The 12370-nt window shown below is 38.1% G+C and overlaps 1 protein-coding gene across 1 annotated transcript in view; it reads right to left on the bottom strand.

Moving 5' to 3' along the window:
- Positions 1-2259: 2259 nt before the first annotated feature.
- GLS (glutaminase) overlaps positions 2260-12370 on the bottom strand; it is an 87235-nt gene continuing 77124 nt past the window's right edge. The window contains exon 18 of the mRNA XM_025404106.1: positions 2260-4968. Coding sequence (XP_025259891.1) covers positions 4812-4968 — 157 coding nt within the window. The 3' untranslated portion in view covers positions 2260-4811. The remainder of the gene's footprint in view (positions 4969-12370) is intronic.

Below are 12370 nucleotides of genomic sequence, written 5' to 3'. Positions count from 1 at the left end.
GTGTTTTGAAAATTATTCTACTTACCTTTTGAATTGGGACATTAACAAAGTAAGGACCATTTATGTGAGTGGCTTCCTTTGGTTAGTTACGATTCATTCATTAATTAATTTATCAAATTTATACAGAGCACCTGCCATGAGCCAGGCATTATACTAGATGTTTGGGAAACATTGGTAAACAAAAGCAAAGATCCCTGCTTTTATGGAACTGAAGATGTTCTGAGACAGCGGATCGTACATTCTAGTGCAATCACCTTATTAAAACAAGGTTTTATGATACAAACAGCCAGAAGCTACAAATAATGTAAATGTTATATTTAAAAAATACAATTTCAAAGAAATGACATTTAAACCAGTTTTAGGAAAGCTGAAGAGAAACAATATTGTTTTTAGAGCTTTTTGAGATGAGCTTTTCTCTCTCTTAAATGATAATCCTCAGCTTCCAAGTTTTCGTGAACTCACTTTGGGTTTTGTGTTTGCTATACTCACTGAGAAATTAAATACCTTGCTTGATTTATTGTAAAAAGGAAAAAAAAAAACAAGAGGCAGGCTTACGCAGTCTTAAACTTATTTATTAACGTTATCTTGAGTCTACAGAGAACATAAAGCTTTCTAAGAGGTAGAAAGCTGTCAGATACCTATTATCAAACTCTGAATTCTCCTATAATATTTTGTAAAGCTATTATAACATCTTAATACCTGTGTCTGTCTGTAGCCTTTCCACATTTCTTGTACATAATTGAAACAGTCTTGATATTCTTTTGCCATTGGGACTGCTTGTCAGACACACTTCATAGCAGCCTTTTTACTGGCTATTTGGAAAGGAAGCAAGGGGTACAGTGGGGGCACACACAGGCCTGGAGTCTGGTTCATTCTCCAGAATAGAAATAAATGCCCCTAGTCTCTGCCTTTAATACCTTCTTGTCCAGTTGTTTTACTGTATCTCATGCCTCCTTTTTAAAAAACTGCCTTTTCTAATCTTTTCCATTGCCAAACACATATAATCTAGTGAATCACATTTCCTTGCATAACTATAAGATTATCCTTTCCCAAAAAGCCTTTTTATAAGTGCCACCTAACACATTCATGGGCTGCTTCCCTCGGCCATCTGGTGTATGATTTATGAATTTACTCATTTCACTATGAAGATTAGCAAGTAAAATTAGGAAGGTTACCCCAACTCCTAAAAAAGTCCTACAAAAATAAAATGATCTTGTATCAAGAATAAAAATAACTATTCACTATTTAGGATTATTCACACATTTGTTGCGCCTGCACTGATGTCCTGCTCCTATCCATGGATGTATATATGTATAGCTGAAGTTGACTATGTGTTGCAACACTTTCTGTTGTAGCATTTATGCCTCTTCCTAAAACTCCACAGAGGAGAGGCCTTAGCTAATAGGAGATAGTGCATATGAATAAGCTAATATGCATATTCTATCCATACCTGGGCATAATCAGTGTTGTGGGACATAGAACAACAGCGCAGGCCAAAGAGTTCTGTATCACAGCCCACTCTTGGGTCTCAGCTTCATCTATAAAAGAGTGAGTTAGATTAGAGAATTTCTGATGTCTCTTCTAATCATTGTGGTAACCCCACTTGTCACCTTGCATAGTACCTGGCTCATCGCAGTTCTAAAATGCCGGTAATGCAGTGACTCTTCTAGCAAAGTAACTTACTTTGTGACAGATAACGTTGATAAATGAAAATGTAACAGTCATGGCATTCATGTACTTTCTCTATGGTTGGAAAACTATACACTAACCCCTGGCCTGAAAGGAAAGAGTGCTCTGAAGACCAGGGATTTCTGGCATTGGAAGCGAATGCTATTCTCACACAGAATAAATTAGGAGCTGAGGTTTACTGGCTGGTCACACTCAGATTCTAGTGTGGCAGTACTAGGTTCAACTCTCTAAATAAATTTTAAGGCTTTGTGAAAATAACCTCTCCTCTCATTCAAGGGTATGTTTAATGGTTCCATTCAATAAGTATTTACTGAGCACTTCCTAACTGTAAAAGGATAGTGTTTGCATTTAGGGGACTAGAGACATGCCTGCATATCCCTCACCTTCAAAGATGAACTACACACAGGATTCTTGTCCTAGTCATTGTGGTAACCCCATCTGACACCTTGCGTAGTACCTAGCTTTATAGCAGGCATTAGAAATGGATTGGAACCCAACCAGACATGGTCTGTATGCTCAGTGGAGTTCCTGGCTCTTAAATGTTTTAAGAAAATTCATTTTTTCACACAGTTTTTTTTGATACATATATTTATTATGCTGTAAAAAGCAACACTACCTGATTGCATTTAAAATAAATGTTTCCCAATTTCAGAATACTTACAACTTGTAGTTTTAAGATTAGATTCACTTTGGGAGGTTTTAGAAGCAAATACATTCATAGCTGTATAATCCCCAGGAAGAATCTAAATCTGACATCAGGTCATTCAGTCCCTGCCAGACAGACAACAGCATCAAATGGTCAATAGCTAATCCAGCTCTGCAGCTAAAGGGCAGTGTCGGGCAGCAGTGGGGTATAGCTTATTACCAAAGATGAGACCAGCAAAAACAACAATGTATATAAAGCTGTAACATGACCATATAGAGCTCTCATGATACAGAAAAAGCACATATGATACTAAAGCCAAAACAAAAAGATCTTTGGAGTTTACTGACGGCAGCAGTTAATAGCACAGTCAACAGCATTTAAATCAAATATATTATTACCAGCCAACAGCAAACAGCCCGAGCAGGAATCGGCACATAGTCATAAATAACATCAGGGGTAAATAAGGGCACATTTAATTAAACAACAAAGATTTTACAGAATGGTTTTGATCTGAAAAAAGATGAAAACTCTTTGTTCCCAAATAATGGTTAGAACCTCTTTTTATTATAGAAAAGCCTCAAAATCATTGGTAATCTTCAAGTCACACAATTGAACTGTCTTAATGTTTCATTTTAGTCACACAAAGCACGCTGCTGTTTGAGCAAAGTTATCTCAATTGATTTCAGTTAAAACGTGTCTACCCTGTAATATTTTTGGGGATAATGCTGCTCCTGTGCAGCATCTTGCAAATGCTACCTGTCTCCATGGCTTGACAGATCCATAGGATAGGAAACTGCTCACTCACCATCCTCCCCACGGAAGCTCAAGCGTGGGAACAGCTTTGGGCCTGGTGCAGCTAAGGAACATTGGCCGTGGTTTCACCAAACGAGGTGCCATCTAGGTAATGGGAGGGCAGTGGCTGGAGCCACTGGCTTAGACTGGAAGTGAAAATGAACGCACCTGGAGGCTGCTGGAGTAAGGTGCCATCAGGCATGGTAAAGCTTAGAAGCAGCAGTGTGTGCTCATAGAAAAAAAAAGGAAAAGGAAATTGCTGTACGTGGCAACAACTAACATTCATGTACTTAAGCTCATTTCACTAAACACAGCTTCAGAGAAGTCCATTTGTGTGCATGTGTGTGTGTGCTTAATATCAGAAATCCTCACTAACATGCCTCTTTATCTCGAGGTATGACAGGATAAAATGTATGTGTAATTCCTAGAAAATCCTGTTCTATCAGTTTTTTGAAGCCCCTTTTACCCACTTTCCAAATGAATCCTGAATTACCAACCCAAGACAAAGAAAATTATAGGTCACAATTTAAAATGAAATGGCCTTTTTCTTATTATTAAACTACAGAGCCCACCAAGAATTACACAATAGAAAATCACAAGAAATCTGGAATGATCCAATGGTCCCCCAAGGAGGACAAATCTCTTGGTGCAGACTCTTAATGACAGGCTTGGAAACAAATGTTAGTTGTAGCAGTTCCCATACTTTCAGAATAACTTTGGTAGCTTAGAGCATTTCTGAATTTATCTTTACCCTAGAAGCTAAAAAAAATCTTCTTAAAGAGCTGCGGTTGCACATCCCTTCGTTTTTTAGACTGGTAAACTTGACTAATTTATACTTAGTAATTTTGTCTCTGGTTCGTCTTCTGTAGACAAATGGCAAAGTTCTGATGCCAGAAATAGGAGGCATTTTCTGACTTACTATGGAAAACATAAAAACTGCATAGTATGCCAGCACTCACTTTCCCAGCTGAAGGAAAGAGGCAGAGAGCTAAATGAGAAGAGAGGCTGGACTAAGGGGATATAGAAAAAGGAAAAATTTTCAAAAGTATTATAACTACATTCACACATATGTTTTGGTCACCAAACATATCTTAAACAGATTCCCTGATAAAGTCTAATCAGAATTGGTCTATCTTACTAACAGTTGTTAACTATTATAGTTTGTTTAAGAGTCACATCGTGAAGCTAGGGTGAGAGACACTTTAAACACACAACCGTAAGTGCATATAGTTGTTCAAACACTCAAACTAAATTTGTATTTGAAGTCTTGAAAATCACACTATTTGCTTCTAAAGGCAACCTTGACCCATTTGGACAGACTGTACAACAGAGCTTAATTTATAAATGCATATCAGCAGATCATCACCATAAATTGAAAATTCACAAAACACAAATAAATCATGGAAGACCACACAATTAAGCTAGCATTGGTAACTATTTCTTTTACATCAAATTATACAATGCACGAGGTAATATTGCTCACATTATGGAGGGAGACTGTTTTATTTCTATTTTTTCCCAAAGAGATCAGATTTGTCCTGTGCACACAATGAAGAAAACTCCAGTAACACTGAAATGACAAATGTAAAATATACATCACTACCAGACAGAAATACACACGGTCTTCATAATCATTTTCCACAATTAAATAGGTAAGTGATTTAAATCTTGGGATTTGAGACCATTACAACAATCCATCAAGATTCTTATGGACGGTTTGATTTTCCTTCCCGTTGTCAGAATCTCCTTGAGGTGTGTACTGGACTTGGTATTCTTGGAGAATTTTAAATACATCATGGTGTCCAAAGTGCAGTGCTTCATCCATGGGAGTGTTATTCCACCTAAACACGTAGCACAGCATGGACGACAGGGTCATTAGGTAATTTCTGTACAAAGATGATCACCCCACATTCCCAGATTTTAAATGCAGGTTAAATGGCCATTTTAGCAATTTTACAAATAAAAATTAATAATAGAAATGCAGAAAGGGATTTATAATTCAAAAAGTAGTCTCCAAAACAAGTTGGGATATGGAGAGGAAGAGAAAAAGATCTGTGAAAGGATCTTGTTTACACATCCAAGTGCTTATGTAGGGAGCTTTTTAAGGAAAGTCCTTGTGTTGACAGATATAATAGACTGCTCTAGGGTTCCAGAATTTTGGCTTCATGAAAAGCCCAAAGTATCTCTTTTAAAATAAAATGTTCAAAGAAAATTCAGGTATATAACATCCATCACTCTAGCCTTTGACAGAAAATTTGTGTTTGTGTCAATTCAAAGCCACAGTAAGTCTCAGAAGTCTAGAAATAACCATGACCCCATTAGGGCCAAAAACACATTGGAGGAGCAAGATTGGCCCCAGAGGAATTGACATTTTTATCACCTCTGGTAAGGTTGGGAACCCATGGACTCAATCGGACCACTACACCAGCAGAAGAACAACTCCCCTTTCCATACTAATAACTCCCCTTTCCATACTAATAACTCCCCTTTCCATGCTTCTGGGGCTGTGCTGTTTAGAGTGATGTCGATGAAAATTCGAGGATACGAAAAAATGAAGAGTTGCCAGAAGTGGTAAGTCTTTTGCAAGAGGAGACAGAACTACATAACTCACAGCCCCAGTCAATGACAGGGTATGAGAGGCAGTTCCCTTACACTTTACAAACAGTGAAGCCTGTCTTCCTACCCTCTCTCTCTCTCTCTACTTACATTACAAAATTCTCCATGGCTGCTAATCTCTCTTTCTTCATCCATGTGCCACTGTCACCACCTTCCTAGTTTCACTTCTTCCTGTTTCCTTCTTTCCTTTCCATCTCTGTCCTGAACTTTTTACCCGCTTAGTGGAGTCACAATATGGAAAAAAAAGGGTTTTAAAACAGTCTCATTTTGTAATATATTTGGGTAAATTTTGGTAGCCTGTTTTTAAAATCGGGTAAGTAAAACTTTACATGTATCTTTGTATTTCTCAAAAAAACAAAACAAAACAAAACAAACAGCTGAATGAAGTGACTTTGAATAGGCCTTCATTAGTTTAGGAAGTCAGTGGCTTGAAAGAGACTTCTGAGTCATCCTCTATAGTATGTAATTATCTGTCTTTCTGGAAAAATGGAATGTCAACTGCGTGTTACCTTTTTTACAACTCTTCTGTGAATTAATGAAAAATATAAACGTTAAAGAATACACTAATTTCAGCCAGGCACAGTGGCTCATGCCTGCAATCCTATCACTTTGGGAGGCTGAGGGGGGCGCATCACTTGAGGCCAGGAGTTCAAGACCATAATGGCCAACATGGCGAAACCTCTCTCTACTAAAAATACAAAAATTAGCTAGGTGTGGTGGCACACGCCTGTAATCCCAGCTACTCAGGTGGCTAAGGCAGGAGAACTGCTTGAACCTGGGAGGTGCAGGTTGCAGTGAATGAGATCACGCCACTGCCCTCCAGCCTGGGTGACAGAGCAAGACTCTATCTCAAGAATACCCAAATTTTGCTCAAACCTATTTTATAATTTAAGGTGACACTGATTCTATGAAATAGAGAAAAAGACTTGCTGAATGCCTAGTTATCAAGTTACTTAGCTCACTTTTTCTTATCAGATGGGTACATCTACTTTAATATTCCTAGAGGCCAATTTAGGGCAAAAAAAAAAAAAATACATATACAGAGCACAGTAATATTTCCAACATGTATTACATAGTGTTTTAGTTGGGATTATAAACACAGGAGGAAAATGCTCTTCAATTTCTTGCTCTAGAAAGCTGGGATGGGTATTAAAATTTGGGGAAAGGGAAGAATGTCACCCTAACATGAGGTTTTAGAATACTGCCAATAAAGGTCATTTTAATCATGGTGCTTTTTTACAACTACAGTAATAAAGTTAGATAACCAAAGTATTAGCACACTTACAAAATTGCTAACATTTGTCAGACACTGACATAAGTTTTCTGCATTTCTTGCAAGCTAAGAGCTGAACCAACAAAACCCAAGCCCTAATTTTAAAAAAGATAGTTGGCCAGGCTCAATGGCTCACATCTGTAATCCCAACACTTTGGGAGGCTGCTTGAGCCCAGGAGTTAGAGACCAGCCTGGGCAACATAGTAAGACTCTGCCTCTACAAAAAACAAACAAAAAAATTAGCCAGGCATGGTGGCGTGTGCCTGTGATTGCAGCTACTCAGGAGGCTGAGGTGGGAGGATCACTTGAGCCTAGGAAGTTAAGGCTGCAGCAAACTATTATCATGCCACTTGCACTTCAGCCTGAGTGGCAAGGCAAGACCCAGTCTCAAAAAAAAAAAAAAAAAAAAAAGAGTTAAAGCTTAATAAACAGAAAGGCAAAATAGCTAAAGTGTAATCAACTTGCTCCAAACTTAATACAGCTCCCGGTTCTCAAATGAATCCAAACTCCTAATACATATCAAACCACCATCAAGTATGTTTTTTATCCCATTCTAAACTTTTATTCTCATTACTCGCTGACTCATCCACTCCAGTACATAATTTCCAAGGATATGAATCTAGAGTTTACTGTACATGTGTATGTGTTAGCTGCGTTCTATCCCTTCCCTGACCACTTTGTTGACAGCATTTGCTGCAGGATGAATAGCAGTTTGCTATGTCGACCAGGAGGGAAAGAGGAGGAACAGAAGGTATTCTAGGCATATTTTTCCCATGACAGATAGAATGCCCTTCTTTTCATTCCGTGCCTTCAATCTCGTCTCTTCCCCAAAGCACTGATTAAAATTTAACTTCCATGAAGCCTTCCTAAAACTGATTCCAACCAAATGCAGAAATTTCAACAAACTCCAATATATTCATTTTAGAGTTAACAAGTTTTCTTACACATTTTAGCTTGTTTAGAAGCCTTCCCATTTTGTATGTCTCAATATTGTGAGCAAGTTTGTATGCTGATAAAATTCACATTATTATTAAAAACAAAATCCGGCTGCATAAATGTCGAATCACTGTCCTCACCAATCACTGGCTTCTTTGCAAATCTTAAGAGAGAACATTCAGTGTTAATTATCATCTTAAAATTTATGCTTCTCTAAAGGTTTATATCTTATCTACCCCGTGTTGTTAAAAACCCCATGAGGGGTACCAACAACTGCAAAAACATACAAAATTATAAAGACCATCAACACTATGAAGAAACTGCATCAACTAAAGGGCAAAATAACCAGCTAGCATCATAATGACAGGATCAAATTCACACATAACGATATTAGCCTTAAATATAAATGGGCTAAATGTCCCAATTAAAAGACACAGAATGGCAAATTGGATAGAGTCAAGATCCATTGGTCTGCCATATTCAGGAGACCCATCTCATGTGCAAAGACACACATAGGTTCAAAATAAAGGGATGGAGGAATATTTACCAAGCAAATGGGAAGCAAAAAAAAAAGCAGGGTTGCAATCTTAGTCTCTGATAAAACAGACTTTAAACCAACAAAGATCAAAAGAGACAAAGAAGGCCATTACATAATGGTAAAGGGATCAATGCAACAAGAAGAGCTAACTATCCTAAATATATATGTATCCAATACAGGAACAACCAGGTTCATAAAGCAAGTTCTTAGAGACCTACAAAGAGACTCAGGCTCCCACACAATAATAGTGGGAGACTTTAACACCCCACTGTCAATATTATATCAACGAGACAGAAAATTAACAAGGATATTCAGGACTTGAACTCAGCTCCGGACCAAGCGGAGCTAATAGACATCTACAGAACTCTCCACCCCAAATCAATAAAATATACATTCTTCTCAGCACCACATCGTACTTATTCTAAAATTGACTACATAATTGGAAGTAAAACGCTCCTCAGCAAATGCAAAAGAACAAAAATCATAACAAACAGCCTTTCAGACCACAGTGCAAGCAAATTAGAACTCAGGATTAAGAAACTCACTCAAAACCGCACAACTACATGAAAACTGAATAACCTGCTCCTAAATGACTACTGGGTAAATAACGAAATGAAGGCAGAAATAAGTAAGTTCTTTGAAACCAATGAGACAAAGACACAACGTACCAGAATCTCTGGGACACAGCTAAAGCAGTGTTTTAGAGGGAAATTTATAGCACTAAATGCCCACAAGAGTAAGCAGGAAAGATCTAAAATTGACACCCTAACATCACAATTAAAAGCTAGAGAAACAAAAGCAAACAAATTCAAAAGCTAGCAGAAGACAAGAAATAACTAAGAGCAGAACTGAAGGAGATAGAGACACGAAAAACCCTTTAAAAAAATCAATGAATCTAGGAGCTGGTTTTTTGAAAAGATCAACAAATTAGATAGACTGCTAGCAAGACTAATAAAGAAGAGAGAAGAATCAAATAGACACAATAAAAAATGATAAAGGGGATATCACCACTGATCCCACAGAAATACAAACTACCACCAGAGAATACTATAAACACCTCTACACAAATAAACTAGAAAATCTAGAAGAAATGGATAAACTCCTGGACACATACACCCTCCCAAGTCTAAACCAGGAAGAAGTCAAATCCCTGAATAGACCAATAACAATTTCTGAAATGGAGGCAGTAATTAATAGTCTACCAATCGAAAAAAGTCCAGGACCAGACGGATTCACAGCCGAATTCTACCAGAGGTACAAAGAGAAGCTAGTACCATTCCTTCTGAATCTATTCCAAAAAATAGAAAAAGAAAGAATCCTCCCTAACTCCTTTTATGAGGCCAGCATCATCTTGATACCAAAACCTGGCAGAGACACAACAAAAAAAAGAAAATTTCAGGTCAATATCCCTGATGAACATTGATGCAAAAATCCTCAATAAAATACTGGTAAACTGAATCCAGCAGCACATCGAAAAGCTTATCTACCATGATCAAGTTGGCTTCCTCCCTGGGATGCAAGGCTGGTTCAACATATGCAAATCAATAAACGTAATCCATCACATAAGCAGAACCAATGAGAAAAACCACGATTATCTCAATAGATGCAGAAAATGCCTTCGACAAAATCCAACACGCCTTCATGCTAAAAACTCTCAATAAACTAGGTATTGATGGAACGTATCTGAAAATAGTAAGAGCTATTTATGACAAACCCACAGCCAGTATCATACTGAATGGGCGACAGACTGGCAGCATTCCCTTTGAAAACCGGCACAAGACAAGGATGCCCTCTGTGACCACTCCTATTCAACACAGTATTGGAAGTTCTGGCTAGGGCAATCAGACAAGAGAAAGAAAGAAAGGGGCCGGGTGCAGTGGCTCACGCCTGTAATCCCAGCACTTTGGGAGGCCAAGGTGGGCAGATTACCTGAGGTCAGGAGTTCGAGATCAGCCTGGCCAACATGCTGAAACCCCGTCTCTAAAAATACAAAAATTAGCTGGCCATGGTGGACACCCACCTGTAATCCCAGCTACTCAGGAGGCTGAGGCAGGAGAATTGCTTGAGCCTGGAAGATGGAGGTTGCGGTGAGCTGAGATTTTGCCACTGTACACCAGCCTAGCTGACAGAGTGAGACTCTGTCTCAAAAAAAAAGAAAAAAAGAAAAAAAGAAAAAAGAAAGGTATTCAAATAGGAAGAGAGGAAGTCAAACTGTCTCTGTTTGCAGATGACATGATTGTATATTTAGAAAACCCCATTGTCTCAGCCCAAAATCTCCTTAAGTTGATAAGCAACTTCAGCAAAGTCTCAAGATAGAAAATCAATGTCCAAAAATCACAAGCATTCCTATACCAATAATAGACAAACAGAGAGCCAAATCATGAGTGAACTCCTATTCACAACTGCTACAAAGAGAATAAAATACCTAGGAATCCAACTTACAAGGGATGTGAAGGACCTCTTCAAGGAGAACTACAAACCACTGCTGAAGGAAATAAAGAGAGGACACAAACAAATGGAAAAAACATTCCATCCTCATGGATAGGAAGAGTCAATATAGTGAAAATGGCCACACACCCAAAGTAATTTATAGATTCTATGCTATCCCCATCAAGCTACCATGGACTTTCTTCACAGAATTAGAAAAAAATACTTTAAATTTCATATGGAACCAAAAAAGAGCCCACATAGCCAAGACGATCTTACGCAAAAAGAAGAAAGCTGAAGGCATCACGCTACCAGACTTCAAACTATATTACAAGGCTACAGTAACCAAAACAGTATGGTGCTGATACCAAAATAGATATATAGACCAGTGGAAAAGAAATGAGGCCTCAGAAATAACGGCACACATCTACAACCATCTGATCTTTGACAAACCTGACAAAAACAAGCAATTGGGAAAGGTGTTGGGAAAACTGGCTAGCCATATGCAGAAAACTGAACCTGGACCCCTTCCTTACACCTTATACAAAAATTAACTCAAGATGGATGAAAGACTTAAACATAAGACCTAAAACCATAAAAACCCTAGAAGAAAACCTAGGCAATACCATTCAGGACATAGGCATAGGCAAAGACGTCATGACCAAAACACCAAAAGCAATGGCAACAAAAGCCAAAATTGACAAATGGGATCTAATTAAACTAAAGAGCTTCTGCAGAGCAAAAGAAACTATCATCAGGGTGAACAGGCAACCTACAGAATGGGAGAAAATTTTTGCGATCTATCTGATAAAGGGCTAATATCCAGAATCTACATGGAAGTTAAGCAAATTTACAAGAAAAAAACAACCCCATCAAAAAGTAGTTGAAGGATATGAACAGACACTTCTCAAAAGAAGACATTTATGCAGCCAACAAACATGTGAAAAAAATCTCATCATCACTGGTCATTAGAGAAACACAAATCAAAACCACAATGAGATACCATCTCATGCCAGTTAGAATGGCGATCATTAAAAAGTCAGGAAACAACAGATGCTGGAGAGGATGTGGAGAAATAGGAACGCTTTTACACTGTTAGTGGGAGTGTAAATTAGTTCAACCATTGTGGAAGACAGTGTGGTGATTCCTCAAGGATCTAGAACCAGAAATACCATTTCACCCAGCCATCCCATTACTGGGTATATACCCAAAGGATTATAAATCATTCTACTATAAAGACACATGCACACGTATGTTTATTGTGGCACTGTTCACAATAGCAAAAACTTGGAACCCAAATGACCATTGATGATATACTGGATAAAGAAAATGTGGCACATATACATCATGGAATACTATGCAGTCATAAAAAAGGATAAGTTCATGTCCTTTGCAGGGACATGGATGAAGCTGGAAACCATCATTCTCAGCAAACTAACACAAGAACAGAAAA

The sequence above is a fragment of the Theropithecus gelada genome, chromosome 12 (genome assembly GCF_003255815.1).
Source record: "Theropithecus gelada isolate Dixy chromosome 12, Tgel_1.0, whole genome shotgun sequence".
Lineage (NCBI taxonomy): Eukaryota > Metazoa > Chordata > Mammalia > Primates > Cercopithecidae > Theropithecus > Theropithecus gelada.
Note: the sequence above shows the minus strand (reverse complement) of the source record. Positions and strands in the feature narration are given on the sequence as shown.